The following is a 21,279-nucleotide window of genomic DNA, read 5'->3' as shown; positions in this document are numbered from 1 at the left end:
ACGGGCGGGCGTCTCAGACATGGCCGTAGGTTTGCGGGGCTGGATATACAGCGCCCACAGCTAATGACTAGGTTCATCTTGGGTTACATTGCGCTACGCCCTGTAACATGGTCCCTAGTTTGCCCGTGCGCTGTTTTAGGTGATGGATGCTGCCTCTCTTGCTTGCCATTTGCTACTCCAAAACTTACTGTACCTCACATCTTGCTATGATGCACTTGCTGTACCGCAGCTTTAGGATACATACAAAAACTTATGAGCAATTAATATTGATTGAGAAGATTACAGTTGTCTCATGCTAACAGTAATGTATGACGTAGATCCAAGTTAGCTTGGAGCAGACAAGTGCGTTACTGCAGATCGGTAAAATCCAGCTTCTCAAATTTGAGAGGAAGGGCAATTAGGAAACCAAGCGCTGCACCAAACAAATTCAGGTAAAACACAGAGGCCACACTCTGCGTAACTGCGTTGGTGACCTGAGCACGAACATGTTCGGTCAACGTCGCGAACAGGCTACTTCCCGCCCCATCAATGGCGCCTCTAATTTCGCCAAGAGGAACGTTTGGTAGAATGGGCGATATCTCCTCCGTGGCATGGTTGATAAGAACAGACGTGGCGATGCCCAGTGACAAGGCTAGACCACCCATCTGCGCACAAGAGAAGAACGCCGTAACGTCCTTTCGTGCCGCCTGTGGACGCTTCAACTGGCCCACGGTATAGCCGAGCTGAATGACTGGTCCGACGCCGAAGCCTTGGATAATGGTATAGCCACAAATGGCAGCCCTAGATGTGTGCGTGTGGATGCTGGACAGCAGGCCGTTGCTAACAAGGAGCAGCGCACTGGCCCAGATGAACCAGCACTTGTACCACGGGAACTTGGGCAGAAGTCCCCCGCTGATGCCGGCACTGACCACAACAGATGCCACAAATGGCAGCGTGTAGACTGCAGAACGCATCGAAGAATCATGCAGCGCAAACTGGAAAAGCAGCGGAAGCGTGTAGATGGTGACGACGATGTCAGAAATTGCGACAATCGTCCAGATCCACAGGCCAATCATCAAGGGATCCTTGAAGAACTGCACGGGGAAGATGCGATCCGACGTGAGAATGTGGAATTTCTGCTGCAGAGCAAACATGATCCATAGCAAAGCAGTGGCAACGTAAAGTCCAATCATCTGGCTGCTATCCCAGCTGTACACGACGCCGCCAAAGCCCAGCAGCATGACTGTCGACACGACGGAGCCAAGAAACAGCACAGCACCCAGATGGTCAATTACCTTGATCACATCCATAACCCCCAGAGACACGCTAGGTGGCGCCGAAGGCATGATCCAGATACACGCGGGGGCGGCAACGGCGGCAACGCAGATGTTGATGTAAAAAGCCCATCTCCATGTGGCAGGCGAATCAGCAAACGCAGATCCGATAATGGGGCCAAGGATGGTTCCCAAGCTCCACGCCATGCCGACAATGTTGAGATATTGGTTTTGTTCTTTGGCAGTCGTCATTCCGGTGATCATGCTAATGGTGCCGACGTAGATGCCGGAGCCGCCAGAGCCAGCCAGAGCGCGACCCGCGATGACAGCGCCAATGGACGACGCTGAGCCAATAACCGCAGATCCTACTTCGAAGATGAGCAGGGCGGCGAGAAAGACAAATTTGCCATTGAGGAACTTGTTGAGCTTCGCCCTGTGAACAAAAGTGTTGGTAGTCGGTACGCCAAATGCGCTCTGCTGCTTGATTATCTTACCATATGGGGTTGGTGCCAACTTCACCCATGGGATATGCCACTGAAACCCACGGTAGCATGTCTATGCGGTGGCCAAATGTGTCGGCAATGGCAGGCCGCACCGTTGCTGTCACGGTATTGTCGAGGGCGTACAGAAAAGTGGCCGACAGCAGGGCAACGTTGACAACGAACCACGCAACACCCGTGATCTTGCGCTCGGTCACACCACCGGCAGACGCAGAGGGGCCACTGGCGGTGGCACCCTGTAGGGGCTTTTCAACATGGTCGCTTGTCGACGAAGCAGCTGTCTGTGTCGGCGGCATGATGCAGGACTGGTCCGTTTGCAGTCGCATCGGAAGGATTCAAGCCTGGGAGGGAGAGTGGGCTGGACTTGAGCAGCCCTGCTGACGGGCTTGCGCGGGGAATCAAAAAGTTCTCCTGTGTAAGAGTAGATCAGAACATACAGTAATTGACAGTAACTAACTAACGAGTTAGTGGACAGCGCTCTTTATCTTTATCATAGCCTTGTTGTGCCACCGCGGTCTGCTGACGGGCGCGCAGGGAATCAAAGGTTCTCCTGTGTAACCGTAGATCAAAGCATACAGGGAATGGACAGCAACTAGTTAACAAACAAGTTACTGGATAGCGCTCTTTATCACAGCCTTGTTGTGCCACCTCGGTCACCACCCCACCCCCTTGCGCTAGTCGGGCTGCGGGCGCATCACTTACTGGGATCATAGCTAATTAATATAACTGACTGCGGAGATACTTCTGTTTTGGTGACAGTTCTGTGCATCTTGTGTACTACGGGCGTCCACAAATACAAGAAAGCACTCACATACAGGGGCTGAAAGGCGAATTTTAAAGTACTTAATATGTACATCCTGGTCGGTGGGTAGAATACCTCATTGTAGCCTTAATAAAACTGTCAAAGGGATGCGCCCGCAGCCTCGATTGTAGTCACAGAACATCGAACACACCCGGTTGTTCTGGCCACAGCCTACAGCCCGATTTGCAATGCTATCCCCCCTCAACCGCCAGCGTTACGGTTAGTGCTTATTGACTGTGGTTCAACTTGGTATAATCTCATCGGTCTCGGTTGTTTGTTCCGCAATTGGCGTCAATGCCGGATCAAGAATGAGCTGTACAGGTGAGCTGATAATGATCATCTTTGCCTTAATGGCGCACTCGGAGCCCAACGTCACCGAGGTCAAAGGAGGGCGGACGTGAGGTGAAAGGACCCAGACAGGACAGGGGACCACGCCCCCAACGGGAAAAAGGCACTAACATGGGTAGTAGTTACTCGGTTCACTCACCGCCGTTTGCCTGGAGGTAACTAGACACCTCGCCAAAATCGGGCAGCATTGCGCGGCCACAAGGATTGAACAGCCTGACGATGGCTCACTCGCACTGCGTGGTCCAACATTGTATCCCTTCTTGCTCAAGATTAGACGACGTGAGAGGGGTTGAACACTTCAAAGATGCAGAGAAAGATGATCGGAATAATGAAAATAAATGGCAAGAAAAATATCCTAAGAATGTATATCGTTTATACAGGTCCGAATCTCAAATTGTAAAAAGCATCGCCGATTAAAAAGTATTTATGCGCAAGGCTAATCAATCATGAGCTCGTTGGTCATCATGTCAATGTCCTTCTCGCCAGCAGCCAATGCCCGTATCAATATTGCATTCTCCGGTGAAATACTCAGCCCACCTACTTGACCTTCTGGTTACCATAGACGTCCAGGTTGGGGTTGAACGACACCGCCCTGATTGAATGGGGCTATTCTCGGCCTGCTTTATTCGTCGTCGTACGCTTCACTCTTGAATGTGCCTGTGCGCAAGAGCGGAACATCGCCGCTGTACCAGGACAAGACGCGATCGACGCCGCACATGGTCCAGTAGCGCACAGCAGCCACGAGGGCCGTCGACATGGGATATTGGTAAAAGTCGCCATACCAGTTGCTCTGCAGGTAGTGCAGCCGCGAGTACCTAAGAACCTTGCTCTCCCACTGCTGCAGGGTCGCCTTGCCATTGACGAACTCAGCCGTGCAAAGGGCATGAAACGCCGCCTGGGTGCCGCTGAAGGCTGTGTGCGGACGGAACAGCGACAGTCCGTCGCCAACCAGCAGGACCTTGCCATCTTCAAATGCTGCCTGGTGTGAGCAGAAATCGGTGATGACCTGAATAAAAGGACGCTGGATCTTCAGAAAGATCTCCAGCATTGGTTTGCTGAGTGGCAGCGCCTTGGCTTGCCTCGTTCGTTCAGCCCAGACATCTTGTCGCACACGACCGGACGGGACAATGTTGTGATGGCGATGGCCGTCGAGGCCGTCCTTTAAAATTTCGTCCAAAGATTCCTCTGTCTCGTTTGTGTACCAGAGAAAGTTGAGATACCTTTCGCCGGGCTGAAGCGATCCGTTCTTGCCAGGGATCGTGTACACGATGCAGTGCTGCTTGTCCATCATAAACACAGTGACGCTGCGTCTGAAGAGGTGACGGGTTTCTTCCGACACTTCACTCTCCGGGACAGTTCCCCTCCAAGCAATATAGCCAACGTATTTCCGCTCAACGTGGCCTTGGTACTTATTTCGCACAAAAGAATCCGGGCCGTCTGCACCAATCACTAGGTCGGCTTGTATAGTGGCCTTGTCTCCTGATTTGCGGTCCAGCAATGTGAGGCTCATTGTCGTCTTCTTCTCGCCGTCGTCGTCGTCAGGTTGTATTTCACGTTGAATATCGAGAACCTCCTTTTGAGCATGATACACACCCTGACCATCTGCTGGGAAGGGCCAAGGGGATGTAGGGTAGGTATCGCTTGCATAGCCGTCAAAGTTGGAACGAAGCCGGTAGTACATGGTATCCCAGTTTGTAATTTCTCGACGGCCATTGACAAAGGTTTTCAGCTTGTCGTCGCCCACAAGGGCCTGAACACGATGCGACTGGTGGGAGAAGATGCCCTGAATGCGATCGTACTTTTCGAGATATTCCACAGCATCACGTCCTAGACAAACGCCAGCCATGTGGCTTTTCCGTTCATTGTCTTCTTTTTCAATGACTGTCACATTATGACCGCTTTGCTTCAGTGCCACGGCGGTCATCAGTCCCGCCAGAGAGCCTCCGATCTGCGAAACATCAGTTGTCAACGATGCTCCAGTTCCGTGTAAATGGAAGCGCAGGTAAAGCGTACTACAACAATGTTCAAGGGCGGTTGTGACGATATCATTTGTTTGGTGAAAATGTATGATCGGCTATTTATTTCTTGTTCCTGAAATGAAATTATCCGAAGTGTCAATTTACGTGGATGGTGTTCTGCTAATATGCAGGGTATACATGGGAAGGCAGTGTTGAGAGCCGATTCTGTGCTTGCAGCGAGTTGCTGAGAATGCGGCGCAAGTTTGAGCAGCTGATGAACGGGTAACTAGCTAAATCTGTCTGGTTAGCTCAGGCATTGCAACAACGAGGCTCCGGGCTGACATGGCTGCACCAAGATCCAAGCTGTTTTTGTACAGACCGCATTGCATATGAAATGATATACCTGGCCCCCCTCCTTGTTTATTTCCCCCCCTCTTTGTTATTTGGCCCTCCCCCTTAATAGTTGGCCCCCCCTCCAAATGGGGTTAGCGCCCTCAGTATTTTGCAACGTTGTCTTGTACAGTAAGTAGCAAGTGAAGGTGAAAAAAATTATTTTATAAACATTAGAGCGTTGCCTAATAGCGTCAACTCGTAGATCCATGCGCAAAAGAACAGCCAGCTTCAAGTGGAGTGGTAATCTTATTACACTGTCTGGGTAATGGTCTACCGACGATAGCTGGATATCTGGTCTAGTGAATGTTAGGTAGCTTAGTACTAACTTATTATAATACTATATAGCAGTCTGGGTGGTAGAATCCCTATAGGGTTCTATATTAGTCTTTTTAGCTTATATTACACATAGACTACCTACTACAGCGCTTATAGTAGTATATCGAGAGGGGAAATAATATAGAGAACCTACGGAGAAGAGTGGAAAAGAGGACTTAAGTAACTATGGTATTACGGCTTTATAAACCGCTTTCCGAATTTAGTAGTTGGCTTTCCGAATAATAGGATTTGGACTGTCCCCCTAGTGCACTCCGGCCCGCAGGCAGGAAGTGTGCCACGTCGGCCTGCAGGCTGCAGCTGACCGAGCGCTTCAGAGGCCGGAGCCAATTATCCCGGGGGAGGCCAAATAACAAAGAAGGGGGTGCGGTCTCTCCGCGCCAAGTGGAGTTCTGCTGAGGGGTCATGAAGTGTACGACATATACCGTAGGCGAATGACTGGTGAGGGGTCGTGATTTCAGCCTCTCATACACTGCAAGGCCCCACCCATTATGCCAGCCTCTCGACCCCTACAGGCTTCTCGGAGCTTCGCCGGAGGCATCATGGTTGGACTGCGGACGGATCGATATGCCGGCCAACCCTCTCACTCCCCTCAGCGGGCTCGGTTTGCCTGCGGGCATGCAGGGGTGGATGCATGAATACGTACTTCGTAAACGGGTCGATGATAAGAATCGAGTCAGCCTCATCAGATAGGTGAAAGTGATCGACACTAGTCTCGAGCACAGACTAGGGGAAAGTATAGCCAGAGAGAAGTACAGCACCTATTTAGGAAAGGCCATAGGTTAATTGATCCTCCTATTCATAATATCCTATACTCCTACTGAATTACTTTTTTTTTTTTTTTCCGATCACTATTATCGAAGCCTTAATTCTCCACGGCTAATTTTGCACTCTCGACAATTGACTCACACTCTGCTCGACCGATGCTACCTCCCAACAACTGGCCGCTTTGGAGGAAGATGATAGGTGGTTCATAAATAGGTTGGTGTGCTCGAGGCAGGGATAATGTGCTGCAGAGTGGGACCTGAGCGCCCGGAGAGGGCCTATAAGATCGGCGGAAGATGCCGCCAATTGGGCCCCGTCAGGGATCAGGGTCCGCCCCCGAGATCACCCCTGAGCCTCTGAGAGCCTCGGCTAGGTATATCGTTCCAAAGAATAATCCTTCTCATTTATTCTCGTCCCCGAGTTAACCGCTACCGGTATATATGTCTCCACAGAAACAGAACAGCAGCCAGCCAGTCAGTCAGCCGAGGTAGGCTTTGCGAAACCAGACAGGTGTGAGACTTGGCAGTGTATGGACATCCGTCTTTTTTCTTGGTACAGTTGACTTTTATCCATCATCAAACAAAGAGGCAGGATCACTGTGCATTCACCATGACCCATCGCTTTCATTACGACGAGAATGAGCACGCTGCTTCCAAACAAACCATCCACGATGCGTTGGCAGTGATGCACCAAGATGACATCCCTTTTCAGTGGGTTGAAGAAGACGGCAGCTCTCTGCTTGGATGCTATGCATCGCTGAGGTATGGCAGCCTGCTTTCCACTGATAGAAACGCCCATCAGCCTGTGTCATTGCAGCACGAGAGCTCGCTAAGCTCTATTTGCCAAGTTGGCTAGGCTGGCGCTGGGCCAACTAACACTCATTCCTTGAACTAAAATCCACTGAAGCTAACCGGTCAATGCAGCTACAGCCCGGCGTTTGTCGGCCAATTCTTCGAAATGGCCAAGACACTGTATGCGCCCGGCACCGTCAAGCCTCGCAATAGAGAGCTGGCCATCCTTGGCCTCTCCTCTGTGCTGGACGTGCCCTATGTCACCTACTGCCATCGCAAGGTTGGCTCGAAATGCGGCCTTTCTCCTGAGCAATTTGAGGACGCCTTGGCCGGCAAAGTCCCCGCGGATCTGTCCGCCGAAGAGACAATGGCGTATCGCCTCGGTCGCATCCTAGCCGACCTCAAGACGCCACTCGACGACGCCACATGGAAAGAAGCCGTGTCGGTCATGGGAAAGTCTGAGCTTGTTGGCATTGCACACACTGTTGCTGGTTACAGATGGGTTTCGCTGCTGGATCAGATCAATGGCGACAGCCAGCGATGGATCAACAAGGACGCATAATGGTACTTTATTTGCAATGATAACAGAACATGAAGATAGTATCGAGTATACATTGATATTCTTCATTTGATAAACACCCGTTAGATGCAAAATCCATGAGAAAATTCCAATGTAAATTAGCACACAATGCAAGGCAGGCATTCTTGGCTGCAGTGGTAAAACAAGATTTTGACAAAAATATGCCTAAACTCCTGAGCCATCAAGGTATCAATGCGATTACCGTCAAACCAAAGAAAGAAATAAGAAAGAAAGGAAAACATTATACATTTCGAAATGGACAACGACTAGAGTCTCCCAAGTCAAACTATTTTCTCAAACGTTGCGTGACAGTCACAACGCTGTCTACACGAATGGCAGCATCGCCAGAGTCGGGAGGCGGTGTTGTACCATGAATACCCGAGTGAAAGTAAGAGACATCGGCTCTAGCGCCAGCATAATAATGCTCGTCTTTGTGGGGAAATAACTGCGCAGAGCTCTCCTGTGACTCCAGGCTGCGGCCGTCATTGTCAACGCTCTTTTTCATGGTGCTCGAGTGCATCGCAATACTTTGAGATTGCGAATCCGGTGCAGAGTAACTCCGTGATGCGGCAGTGCCTTTGCTGCCCTTGATGGTGCTAAACAGAGAGTGAACTCTGCTGGACATCTTGGAAAAGTAGTTGTTGGCTAGGTACCGGCCCAGCGCAGTCATGGGCGGCAAGCAAATACACAGCATGGTGATGGGCGCCTCGGCACCAACCCAGTAGGCCAGATGAACAACCGAGTCTATAAAGAACGAACATATTAGTTACAGGACAAGGTATCAGGTATTGGAGACTCATGACGTACAGGTAATATCCGAGTCCAAGGTACTACCAGTCAGCAGAACTGTAATGAGTCGGCCAATGGAAACGACAATGACACTGTTTGTTCTTGGTTAGTGGCATGACGCGATAATCATTGCCGCGGTCCAACACTTTACCTGTAACCAATGACAAAGACTCCGATGATGGCCATCTTGCGCGTCGTGGTCATTTGCAGGGTCCAGATCTTCGGCAGGGGCAGCAGCAAGATGATGAGGTCAATGATGACGCTGGGAATTGCGCTTCCAAGCCAAAGGGCGCTGGTGGTGCCGCAGTGTCCAGGTAACGTGGGATTCCAGCCCTTCTCGACGGGATTGCACATAAATACGGTGCCAAAGATGATACCGGCCAACCATGCGCAGTTGAGGCAGTGGGTAGCTACAATGGTGTAGTTGAACCATTTGGAGTTTGCGTGCCAGGGAAAGATGCGAGAGAGAAATAGCAAGGCCGAGAGCTTGGTGAAGAAGAGGCCGATATCGTAGACGAAGTATATTGCATACAATAATCTAAGGAAGATGGATAGATCCTTTGGCTCGACAAACTGAGTGTGGTGGCCGAGGCCAAAGAAGCCCATGGCAAATGCCAGTCCGCAGAGGCCGAGAATAAAGGGCTGCCATGGAAATGAAGTTAGCATTTTGCATAGCTCGTAGTCTTCATTTTCTGCCTCTTCTTCCTCTTCTCACCCCTTTATTTTTTTTGAAAGATCAACCACAAAGTCACTTACCACGGCTGCTAAAGCGGCCCAATCATCCCACCACAGATGCTGAGTATGTCTACCAGCACCGCGTCCTGCATTGCTGCGGATGCATCGCGACCAGAAACGAAGCGAAATAGAGACGATAGTAACGATAGTGACGACAATGAAGAAACCCTTGATGCCTCCGGAAGTGTCATCGTGCACCGCAGAAGGCGGCAAGGGAGCGGGTTGTTGAGACATGCGTAGACAATGCGGGGAGAAATCGTAACAAGGTACGGCAGGCGATCAATATTCGCTTAATAGTGAGTCAAATTTGGCGTATCTGCCACCCTCAACCTTCAACCTTTAGGCAATGGTTTGATGTGAGATTTGGCCTCATTTGGATAGGATGGGATGAGAGACAGACAACCCGCCAGCGGCGGGCAGGTGGTCATGGTTTTTCCCCTCAAAAAAGGCCTTGGAGACGCTACCAAGTTTCGTAGGGTAGGATTGAGCGGAGGCTAGTTGGATCTCTGCATTCCTGGTGAACAAGCACAGCAACTTTTTGATGACAAGGAGGGGGCGTGAGACCTTGAAACGCTGTGCTTATCTGCAGGCTTACGGTCCGGCCCCAAGTAGGATCAGCAAAGACAGGGCCGGACGGGGCCAATCGCGCCGCTAGCCAGCCTTATTGATCCGCCCATGATAGCCATTTATTGCAGCCTCTGGCCTGCATATTGAGAAATGGCTCATACACACCTGCAATTCAGAAAATTCTCAATATGCAGGCCAGGGGCTGTATAAACAATACTACGGTTCACCGCGGTGATTTTGTTAGTACGTTCCACCTGAAACGCTAGTATTCGATATCCCTGCTCGCTTATCTAGGAAAATAATATTGATTTTTAAGTACTTCTTATTGGCCTGGAGAGCTTTCTACTAGATTATTAAGCAAGTATATCAGCCTAAGGCAACTTAGCGCGCAGAGTGGAATGTACTAATAAAACCACCGAGGTCATCCGGAGTACATGTTGCATATGGTCGTATTCTAAAATGCACTACCTTGTTGAGCAGTGGTTGCCTTTTCAAATGGTTGGCATTAAAGCGTGGCGCCGGTCTCCCAATACTCAACACTAACTTACGTACACTTGCATCACCGAAACCTGCGCAATGCGGATCATTTGTCTTCATGGTAATGGCACCAACAGTGCTGTAAGTTCTTTTTTTTGTCCCTCTGGTTTTGGGCGGGCGAGCTTGCGTTCGCAGGCCCAGCCCTTTACGAATAAGCAGAAACAGGTCTGGCCTAACACTACGTTGCATCGCAGATCATGAAGCTGCAGACTGGTAAAGTTGACTCTCACCCCCCTTTTCTTTTTAGTAGGTCCAGTACGCTAAACTAACACCCACCATAGCCCCGCTCATCCACGAGCTGGAAGACGACCATGAATTCGAGTTTGTCGAAGGCACTCTGCAGGCCCCGATGGCTGAAGGTACGGTTCGCAATGACGAAGAGATATCAACTGCTTTGCTAACCGGTATACAGGAATAGGAAGCCTGACAACGCCTGCAGATCAAGTTTTCTACGCATTCTACAACCCAGATGACCCCGCCACGCTCCTCGTGGCCCTGGACCAGTTAAGCAGCTACGTCGACGATCAGGGACCCTTTGACGGTGTGGCGGCATTCTCCGCGGGGGCCGTTCTGGCTGCCCTGTACCTCTTACAGCATTGGCAACAAGGGAAACCGCTGCCATTCCGCTTTGCCGTCTTCTTCTCCACAGCCTCCAGCGACGCCGAACTCGCCCAGCTTAGCCTTGCTCCCACCCCGGGGTGTCTCAAACTGCCCACCGCGCATATCTGGGGCCAGAATGATTTAACTGCCCCGACCGGTGGCGCTAACATGGCTAGCCTATGCGATCCGTCGCAAGCCTTTGTGTCCGTTCATGAAGGTGGTCATGGGTTTCCTCGACAGTCCAAGCTGACCGAGGCCGTCCATATGATGCGACGTGCGATTGGCCGCGCCTCGTCCTGACAGGCAAGGCTTGGGCTGACAGCCAACTACGTATTGATTCGCCCAACATATTTAGCTACTTGCACACATGTTATGTTAATAAAATTATGCACTATTTGTATTACCTTTGTCATTCTCCACGCCTCTTCCATTTCACCTTGTTGCCAACCATCTACTATAGCATATGCAGCCACTATCCGCCGCTTTCGTTTGGCACCTTGCGTATATTACTTGTTCCCTGCCCACGGGCTACAGACTTGGGGTATAACCTCGGGTTATCGCCAACTGAGGCGATTCACATTTCCATTGCTACTTTCTTTCTTCTCCGTACGCTTCCTCCTTGTACATTATTACAACCTTCACACTAGTCATCTTTTATAATCGTTCGCCAAAATGGAGAGCCCTACTACTACCTTGTCGGTGCTGGACGGCATCAACAGCAATGACATTGCTGTTTGTGGCTTCTCGTTGAAGTTTCCACAAGATGCAACTACTCCAGAAGCCCTATGGGACATGATGTTGCAACGACGCTGTGCAATGACCGAGTTTCCAGCTGATCGTGTCAATGTCGATGGTTTCTACGATCAACGATCACGGCCAAACACTGTAAATTTTTACTCCGACTCCAATCCTAACAATGCGCATTTGAACAGTCAGTAACCGTTGCAGATGCCCCTAAAAGGCGGTCACTTTATCAAAGGCGATCTTGCCGAATTCGATGCCGGCTTCTTCTCCATTGCGCCTACTGAGGCAGCGTCCATGGATCCCATGCAAAGACTGTTACTAGAAGCCTCCTACCACGCGTTGGAAAATGGTAAGAAAGCCTCAGCTTGATTCACATCACACCAGTGCAATGTTGAGTCCGCTTACGTATACATTCACAGCCGGTATCCCGATGGAACATGTCAACGGCTCTCCGACAGCCGTTTACTGCGGCTCATTTGGAATGGACTACATGTTGCAACTTGTTCGCAGCGCCGAGGTTCCTCCCCCCTACGCAGCACTAGGATTCGGTCTTAGCATGCTTGCCAACAGAATCAGCTGGTTCTTCAACTTTCGCGGGCCCAGCATGGCCGTCGATTCTGCATGTTCTAGTTCCGCCATGGCCTTGGACACAGCCTGCGCCGCACTGAGAAACGGCAATTGCTCCATGGTGCGTCCATGACTTCATGTTTCAGCGGTTCCATGACATCATGACTAACCGTCCGCAGGCATTGGTTGCTGGCTCCAACATGGCGAGTGCGCCTGAGCCCTACGTTTGGATGTCCAATGTCAAGTTTTTGTCAGCAGACAGCTGCTGCTATTCCTTTGATGAAAGGGCCAATGGATATGCTAGAGGCGAGGGTCTCGCTGTTACCGTTCTCAAACGAGTATCAGATGCCGTTAGAGACGGTAACACTATCCGCGCTGTCATTCGCGCGACAGCTTGCAATGAAGACGGTCGCACTCCTGGCATTACACAACCAAACCGCAAGGCTCAACAAGAGCTCATCAAGAGAACATACGAGCAGGCTTGTCTTTCAATGGAGCACACAAGATTCTTTGAGGCTCATGGAACTGGAACGCCTGCTGGAGACCCTCGCGAGGCTCAAGCAATTGGCATGGCTTTCATGCAGCATCGCTCAAACGACGACCCTATTTATGTGTAAGCACCTCTGCTCATCACTACACCCTCTGTAACATCATTGACTGACACAATTTCTAGCGGTGCCATCAAGTCGAATGTTGGCCATTTGGAAGGCGCCAGTGGACTGGCTGGCTTGATCAAGGCTGTTCTCGTCTTGGAAAAGGGAATTATCCCTCCCAATGCCAACTTTCAAAAAGTCAATCCCAAGATTGACGTTGACTATCTTAATATTTCTGTAAGTCTTGTTCTGAAAATTTTCATGTTTGCAAAAGAACTAGTGGCTCATGTATGTTCTTTTCTCTCAGTTTCCACAAAAGGCACGTCCTTGGCCAGCAAATGGTCTCCGCAGAGCCTCTGTCAATTCATTTGGATACGGAGGTGCCAATGCGCACGTCGTCATTGACGATGCCTATAATTATCTGCGGATTCGTGGCCTCAACGGCAAACATAATACGGCGAAGCGTCCACCTCAGCTACGGGAACAGTCCGGTACGATGCCATTGAGTCCTGCACTGACGCCGCCACGACAAGAAGACGTACAAAGACTCTTTGTGTGGTCTGCATCAGACAAAGACTGTATTGGCAGAATTATTAAGCAGTACAGTACCAGACACTCTGTTATCAAGCAACTGTTACAGAAATATCAGCAACTACGACAGCAGGGTGGTAAAGAGTCCGTCGCTGCTACAGATGATATTACAAATCTGATGGCCAACGTGGCCTACACATTAGACACACATCGAAGTCATCTGCAATGGAGATCATTTGCTTTGATGAACACGATTGAAGATTTCGAAAACATCTCTTCGCTCATGTCAACACCAGTTTCCGCGCACGCCAACTCGCCACCACGAATCGGCTTTGTCTTCAGCGGACAAGGAGCGCAGTGGCAGGGCATGGGACGAGAGTTGGCTTGCTACGAGAGTTTCAGAACAGAGTTGGGGCAGGCTGGCGCATATCTGCGAAGCCTAGGATGCGTCTGGTCTGTTATTAACCACATACTGTACCCAGACTCTTCCAACCACATTGACAATCCAGAGCTTAGCCAGTCGCTGTGCACTATTCTGCAAGTTGCTTTGGTCAACTTGCTTCGGCGATTTGGAGTCAGGCCCGCTGCTGTTGTTGGACACTCATCTGGTGAGATTGCTGCAGCATACGCCAGCGGCCACATTCCACTGAAGTTAGCCTGGAGGTTGGCGTACTTTAGAGGGGTTTGTTCGGCCAAACTGGATCGTGATGGACATTTGGCCGATTCCGGGGAGCGCGTCTCTGGTGCCATGATGGCTGTGGGATTATCTGAGGCTTCTGGACAAGAGCTACTCTCTGCTCATGGCCATATCGTTTCAAGCGTCTCCATTGCTTGTATAAACAGCCCCCAGAGCATTACTCTTTCCGGAAATGAGGCTGCCATTGACTATCTTCAAGGTGTTCTGGAGGAACAGAAGATCTTCGCCCGCAAGCTTCGCGTCAGGGTTGCCTATCATTCGAGACATATGGATAGCATTGCAGTTGATTACGTGTCCATGATCAACGCCTATGCGGATGCCAACGACATGGTGTCCTTCTCATCTGACATTCCAATGGTATCCAGCGTAACTGGCAAAGTCATTAGCGACGCTTCCGTTGCAGAAGCGTCATACTGGGCATCCAACATGGCATCACCAGTGCAGTTCTCTCAAGCTGTGTCGGTCATGTGCCGCCAAGGCGCCAAAGATGTGACGAAGAAGCTGGACCAAAGTCATCTGTTGGTCCCAGCAGTAGACCAACTTCTCGAAATCGGTCCCCATGCTACCTTGAAGTCTTCGCTACTGGACATCCTGGAGACCGGCTCTCGCGGACAGCTTGGATACAATGCCGTACTTTTCAGAAAAAAGAGCGCCGTGGACACACTTCTGAGCACCCTTGGCCAGTTGCACTGCGTAGGAGTGAACCTCCAGTTCAGAGCCATCAACGAGCCTTCAGGCAGCGTGATGAATCGAAACATGTTGACAACTCTTCCAGAGTATCCTTTTGACCATTCACAGCGATACTGGCACGATAGCCGCCTAAGTCGCAGCTACAAGCTGAGATCTCAGCGACCATCTGATTTCCATGGAACCAGATCAACTGATTGGAATCGCTCGGATGCTCGTTGGAACTGGAAGATGGACTTGTCGGAGATGCCCTGGGTTGAACATCATATTATTAATGGCATGACGTTGTATCCTGCAACAGGAATGCTTGTCATGGCCATAGAAGCAGGAAAGGAACTGTGTGAGGAAGAAGGGTATGCCGTAAATGGATTCACCTTTGAAGATGTTCATTTCAAGACTCCCATCAACTTTACGGCCTTCAACGATGGACCAGAAGCTCAAGTCTCTCTTCGCGAGGAGCCAACAAAAGACCGTTCTTCAGCATCCAAATTTTCATTTATTATTCGCACTTTTGGCAACGACGATTGGTCTGAAAACTGTCAAGGACACATCACCATCCACCATCGAGGCAAGGAAGAGGGATGGCTATCCGATCATGAAGCGCGACAGCAGAGCAACATGGCCAAGACCATTCTCGACCACGCCAACGCATGCAACCAGAAGATTTCAGCCAAGCAAATGTACGAATATCTCAAAGACACCGGATATGAGTACGGTCCCATCTTCGCCCGATGCGATGAACAGCGTATTCACTCTACTCTGAAGCATGCTACGGCCACAACTAGTCTTTACAATACGCCTAATCAAGAGCACGTTGTTCATCCCGCATCTCTTGACGCCATCTTGCATCTTGCCTTCACAGCTCTGACGTCGGGCGGTCGTTCATCCATGGCAACCAGCGTGCCGTCGCGCATTGGTTGTCTCTGGTTGTCTGCATCAGGGCTGAGCTCTCCGGAGGCCAACCGTCTAACTTGCCTGTCAAAAGTTACATCAGTGACTGGCCGTGGATTTATCGTTGCGGGAGGCTCGGTGTCTGCTGACAATGTCAATAATCTACGAGTATGGTTTCAAGACTTTGAACTGGCCAACATTACCTCAACACCTTCTTCGCTCGCTTTTGTCGCAGACCCGAAGCAGTTCTGTATGAATGTTGAGCAAAAGCTGGCTATAGACAAGCTTGACAACTGCCAGCTTTCCGAGTATCTGCACAAGATTCACCCAGAACATGGAGATCTGACGTCGTTTTACGATGATGTGGCCTTGCTTATCAACCACTCTGTACATGCGCTTCTAGCATCTGTTGATCCTAGCGTCATTACGGCAGACTCTGGCAAGGGTGATTGGAAGCGACGCTACTGGCAATGGGCAAACTACCATATTATAGAGGGTCGCCTCGGCGCATCGCCTGCGCTCACTGAGAGCATTGGCACGGTTCGTAATCGAGTCAAGTCTGCGAACAGAGTGGGACGTCTCTACGCCGAAGTGGCTTTGCATCTTGTTGAGTTCTTCAGGGGCAGTGTAACGCCTCTAGACCTTCTCATGCAGACCGGGCTTCTCAGAGAGTACTACGACGAGTTGATGACCTACAGATGCATGAAGCAAGCAACAACCTTTGTCGATCTGCTCGCCCACCAAAACGGCGGCATGAAAATCTTGGAAGTGGGTGGAGGCACTGCAGCTGCAACTCGCCATCTGATCAAAGCACTGTCTATGAATGGCCCTCCTGGCGTAACAGAATCATCTAACTCACCTGGGTCCCTTCGGTGCGACCAGTACTGCTTCACAGACGTGTCGTCGACATTTTTGGAAAAGGCACGGGACGAGTTCTCCGATCACCAATCTCAAATGGCGTTCCAGACCCTTGACATCGAGAAGGGCTTTTCCGAGCAGGGAGTATCTGACGGGACGTATGATGTTGTCGTGGCAGATGCCGTGCTTCACATTACCGCCGATCTGGAAAATACGTTCCGTAACGTTAGAAAGTCAATGAAGACTGGTGGCAAGTTGATTCTGACAGAGTTTCTCCAGCCTGATGGTTGGGCGCTTGGCTTTATTTTTGGTCTTTTCCCTGGATGGTGGGTTGGACCAGAGGCTGATCGTCCGCTGTCACCGCTGTGGAGCGCGGAAGACTGGGGCAGGATTCTGCAAAACTGTGGTTTTTCAGGCGTCGACATGGTATTCAAGGATTTTGACGGCCCAGCTCATCAGCTTGGTTGTGTTATTTCTACTGCTGTGGACGTGCCGTCGTCCGTCCCACGAACTCTTGCACCGCCAACGTATCATAGCGGTACCATTGTCAAGCTGAACGATTTCCCTCAACAGCAATCTCTTGCCGCCTCTCTTGTTATATCTTTACAAGACATGTTTACTGAAACCCTTGAAATCGTGGACGCGAACATGCTTGCAGCATCGACGGGTCTCACCGTCAGCTCAAACAGTCTTTGCATTGCTTTGGTTGACTATGGTGCATCATTCCTCAGCTCAATGACCGAACAAGATTGGGCGGTTTTAAAACTCCTTGCTCAGACGTGGCCTGGCATTCTATGGGTCTCGGTAGGAGGAGGAGATGCAGCAGCACCAGAATATGGGCTGATTGATGGTCTCTCAAGAACGTTGCGAGCCGAAAACTATAGTCTGCATCTCGTCTCTATTGCCCTCGATATAAATCGCGACGGCAGCGCTGGCCACATACATCATCTCAAGCAGATTGCACGGGAGATGTTGTCTCGAAAGCCATCTCAGAAATACGAACAAGAGTACATTGAGATAGATGGCTGCTTACATACTCGCCGTCTTGTTGAGGCGAGATTCCTGAAATCCAATATGGAATCCAACATCTTGCCCTGGCAAACGACCTCTACCAATGTTATCGATGCCACTTTTGAGTTATCAGCGGCTTGCCCTGAAGATAATAATGGCATTCCGTACCTGGTCGAGATACCGGCTCCAGTTGTTGACAATGCTCTGTCAATTAACGTCAGAGCTATCTCGCTTCAATATCAAGACCAGTTAGCCGCCCGAGGGTTTGCTCCAAAAGGCACTCAGCTTAGCAACTTCTGCAGCGGAATCGTAACAGACACGCTATCTGGGTCCTGTTTTGCGCAAGGGGATAGGGTCTTTGCTGTACACAAGAACTGTTTCCGCTCCGTTGCTGCTGTTCAACCATCGTCCGCTGTTAAGCTACCAGATGATTTATCTATTGAAGACGCGTGCTGGGCTATTCCTCCTCTCTTGACAGCTCATCATGCTCTGTTGGATATAGGTCGGATTCGAAACCGCGATTGTGTTTTGGTCATGGATGGTTGCAGCATTCTGGGAAAAGCCGCAATAGGCTTGCTTTTAAATGAGGGTGTTGCGGAAATATGGTTGACAGCAGACAGCAGTGAAGATTGTCAGCGGGCTTCTGAAAGATTCAATATCCCAGGACAACACATCATACCGACGTCTGCTGTGGGAAGCGCCTTTTCTTCGACATGGTCAGAGCTTCAGCCCAAGTTTGATATTGTATTCGCCACCACCTCAGTCGCCAAGGGATTGGGAGAGCAGACTTTCAGAGGCATGGTGCGAAAGAATGGGCAAGTGGTGCTCGTTTCCAATGACGCTTCCCAATCTGCATTCCACTTTGGCTCTTCTTCTCTCCCTGTCTCTTTCGTGGCTAGCGACGAGACTCACGTGTCGCAGGAGTCTCTGGAATATGCCGTTTCTACACCCATCTTGCAGTCGCTTCTAGATGCACGAGGCCAGGTCCCTATGTTTCCAATCTCGCAACTGGACAAAGTAATGGCGTTTTTGAAGCAGTCTACCAGTTCAGATGCTGCTGTAGTGCAACTGGGCGAATCGGATACGGTCAACGTGAGTATACACTCATTTCACGCATACCTTGCATGTTGGAATATACATCATATATTAATAGCTCTTTCAGGTTCGCGTTATGCGCAAGAAGATGGACTATATTGACTCAAATGCGACGTACATCATCTCTGGAGGTCTTGGAGGCGTCGGCCGATCCATAGCAAGATGGCTGGCTGATAATGGCGCTAAATATCTTGTTCTTTTATCAAGATCCGGTCCCAAGACAAACGAGGCGCAGTTTTTGGCATTGGAATTCCAAGGTCGCGGTGTCCAATGCGAGATGCCCGCCTGTGACGTCACGAATCCCAGTGCATTGCGAGCGCTACTCGACAAGTATTCAGCAACCATGCCACCAGTCAAGGGATGTATTCAAGCCGCCATGGTCATGGAGGTAAGATCAAGTCAATGAACAACTGTACGCTATGGGGAATGACTAACAAGGTAATTAGGAGGGCATATTCTCCGAACTATCACTCTCTAGTTGGAAAGGTACCTTGCAGCCAAAGCTACAAGGATCCTGGAACCTACATGCCGTGCTTCCATCAGACATGGACTTCTTCATCATGCTGTCGTCCGTCATGGGCACTTTGGGCACCGGCTCTCTAGCACCATACAATGCCGGAAACACTTATCAAGATGCTCTGGCGCGCTATCGAGTCTCCCAAGGCCAGCGAGCCATCTCGTTCAACCTCGGCGCTGTACCTGACGCAGGCTACCTCGTTGCCAATGCCGAGTACGCAACCGGACGACGACAAATTCACGAAACGGCTAAATACACGCCTACGTATATCCGCGATATTGTTGCTCTGCTCGAAATCTTCTGTGATCCATCCAGCAAATTGGCCACGCACCCAAGCACCTGCCATCCCATTGTCGGCCTTCGTCCACCATCTCACTGGGGCCACCTTGAAGAAGTCTCGTTTGTGTTGAGCCAGCCGTTCTGGCAGCACATGCATTATATTCCATTGCCGGCTGGCGAGGCTGGGGATGTGGACAATGCGCACGGTACAAAACCTGGCAAGCAAGCCAAGGATGTTGTTGCTAAATTGGCGGCCGCCACGTCAGTCAATGAGAGCACTGAGCTCATCAGTGAAGCACTCGCTGCCCGTATCACGGCACTGTTGGGCGTGGCAGAGGGTCAACTGGATTTGCATCGGCCCATGCATTCGTATGGTCTCGACTCCCTGTCTGCCATTGAGGTGCGTAACTGGATTGGCAAGACATTTAGCGTTGATATGCCTCTTTTTTTGATTTTAGGGGGTATCACTTTTGAAGGCGCTGCTGCTACTATTATTCATCAGTTTCAATCACCGAACTAGCGCAGGATAGCCACTTACCCTGGGAAGCCGGTGACTTGTTATTGGAATTTTTTATTGGATTTTGTAGCGTGTTTTAATGCGACTGGGGCTATACCATGCACACGAAAACCATCATTGGTAGCTCCAACGCAATTTGCATTTCAAATGGATTCATGAAACGAGACGTTATTCACTATTTTTACCACTTAAACGCAGTACATTTCAACTTCGACCCTAAGGTCGTAGTCTTCCTTCGCATGGGCTAGGTGCTTCAGTCCAGCTACGAAGACGCCGTATGTAGTAGTAGTAGTAGTAGTAGTAGTAGTAGTAGTAGTAGTAGTAGTAGTAGTAGTAGTAGTATTCATACCCTTTCAGCGTGCCGTGTGACCGGGCATATCATTCTCCCGCACCGTCTATAAATTCTGTGAGAATGAACAAAACCATCAAAATGAAGATTTACCGCGTCTACTCTGATTACACTTACCTTGCGCAACAAACATCAAAGGCTTGTCCAAAACAAAGGCCTGGAACTGGTACCAGAAGCGACGACCAAGTAAAATATATCGAACCACAAGTCATCTTCTAACGTACTCCAAAAGATTTCTCTTTCGACGGGCCATTAATGAAGAAATTAAAAGTAATTGGGGAATTTTCACTTGAGAGGGACTGACCGAGACTGCTAGATAGGGGCGCCCTTTACGAGTTTAAATAGTCTCGATACATTATCTTTCTATTTCCGGTGTTTAGTTTACAAAACAGTCAGTGAGTTCTGTTAAGGGCGTTCGAGGTTCTGAAGATCAGCAAGGATCCCAAGAGCCAATTTAGATTTTCTAAGATCTACGATTCCTCTATACTATCATGCGTAGGCTATAATATCATTCAGTGATTTCCGTGCGAATTTTTGGTATGACGTCTACTGACAGATGTACTATGTATCGACTATCATGCCAGCAATGTCTACAGGTTGCTTTAACAAGAAAGAATAGGGCTCCATGTAAGGAATTTAACCGGATTAGAATAAATCTGTTATAACTTTATACTGTAGATATCAAGCTTTCTAGGCCAGGCTAGCCACAAGTAATCAACACTACGTTCTAATTTTCGAATTTTATTCTTTTAATCAGTAATATGGATCTTCAGTATTATACATTTTGATGAGCAAATATTGGCATGCCATTCTACCACGTAGGTATTCGGGATCAAAATTCAGAAAATATCTATAATAGACTAGCGCTAATTGATATTCTGAGGATTTCTTGACTTTTGAGATATTTAGGGCCGCTGTAACGAACGGCTACACTGACGATAGGGAATCGTGAGAATGTAGGGTATGTATTTGACGAGGAAACTAAGCTAAGC

The 21,279-nt window shown here is 49.7% G+C and overlaps 6 protein-coding genes across 6 annotated transcripts; 3 read left to right on the top strand and 3 right to left on the bottom strand.

The window, feature by feature from the left end:
* Positions 1-347: 347 nt before the first annotated feature.
* Positions 348-2,049, bottom strand: KD926_002823 (vacuolar basic amino acid transporter 5; the record flags this gene model as incomplete). Its single annotated transcript, XM_053094388.1, has 2 exons — positions 348-1,686; positions 1,748-2,049. 2 exons carry the CDS (start codon positions 2,047-2,049, stop codon positions 348-350), a joined length of 1,641 nt encoding a protein of 546 aa, XP_052950822.1.
* A 1,476-nt stretch (positions 2,050-3,525) lies between these two features.
* On the bottom strand, positions 3,526-4,952 carry KD926_002822 (uncharacterized protein; the record flags this gene model as incomplete). Its single annotated transcript, XM_053094387.1, has 2 exons — positions 3,526-4,851; positions 4,917-4,952. The coding sequence occupies 2 exons, from the start codon at positions 4,950-4,952 to the stop codon at positions 3,526-3,528; spliced, it is 1,362 nt and encodes a 453-aa protein (XP_052950821.1).
* Positions 4,953-6,961: 2,009 nt separating this feature from the next.
* Positions 6,962-7,705, top strand: KD926_002821 (carboxymuconolactone decarboxylase family protein; the record flags this gene model as incomplete). Its single annotated transcript, XM_053094386.1, has 2 exons — positions 6,962-7,113; positions 7,276-7,705. 2 exons carry the CDS (start codon positions 6,962-6,964, stop codon positions 7,703-7,705), a joined length of 582 nt encoding a protein of 193 aa, XP_052950820.1.
* A 304-nt stretch (positions 7,706-8,009) lies between these two features.
* KD926_002820 (Major Facilitator Superfamily protein) lies at positions 8,010-9,481 on the bottom strand (the record flags this gene model as incomplete). The annotated part of the gene is made up of 4 exons (XM_053094385.1): positions 8,010-8,467; positions 8,531-8,604; positions 8,664-9,154; positions 9,269-9,481. 4 exons carry the CDS (start codon positions 9,479-9,481, stop codon positions 8,010-8,012), a joined length of 1,236 nt encoding a protein of 411 aa, XP_052950819.1.
* A 909-nt stretch (positions 9,482-10,390) lies between these two features.
* KD926_002819 (FAD binding domain family protein) lies at positions 10,391-11,251 on the top strand (the record flags this gene model as incomplete). Its single annotated transcript, XM_053094384.1, has 4 exons — positions 10,391-10,432; positions 10,546-10,564; positions 10,633-10,710; positions 10,764-11,251. The coding sequence occupies 4 exons, from the start codon at positions 10,391-10,393 to the stop codon at positions 11,249-11,251; spliced, it is 627 nt and encodes a 208-aa protein (XP_052950818.1).
* A 372-nt stretch (positions 11,252-11,623) lies between these two features.
* KD926_002818 (polyketide synthase-nonribosomal peptide synthetase) lies at positions 11,624-19,941 on the top strand (the record flags this gene model as incomplete). Its single annotated transcript, XM_053094383.1, has 8 exons — positions 11,624-11,882; positions 11,931-12,044; positions 12,115-12,383; positions 12,442-12,875; positions 12,936-13,092; positions 13,163-18,622; positions 18,693-19,013; positions 19,072-19,941. 8 exons carry the CDS (start codon positions 11,624-11,626, stop codon positions 19,939-19,941), a joined length of 7,884 nt encoding a protein of 2,627 aa, XP_052950817.1.
* Between the last annotated feature and the right edge of the window lie 1,338 nt (positions 19,942-21,279).

The sequence above is a fragment of the Aspergillus affinis genome (assembly GCF_023601865.1).
Source record: "Aspergillus affinis strain CMG 70 chromosome Unknown NODE_161_length_67583_cov_88_479572, whole genome shotgun sequence".
Taxonomy (NCBI): Eukaryota; Fungi; Ascomycota; class Eurotiomycetes; order Eurotiales; family Aspergillaceae; genus Aspergillus; species Aspergillus affinis.
This window is presented reverse-complemented; position numbering and strand designations above follow the sequence as displayed.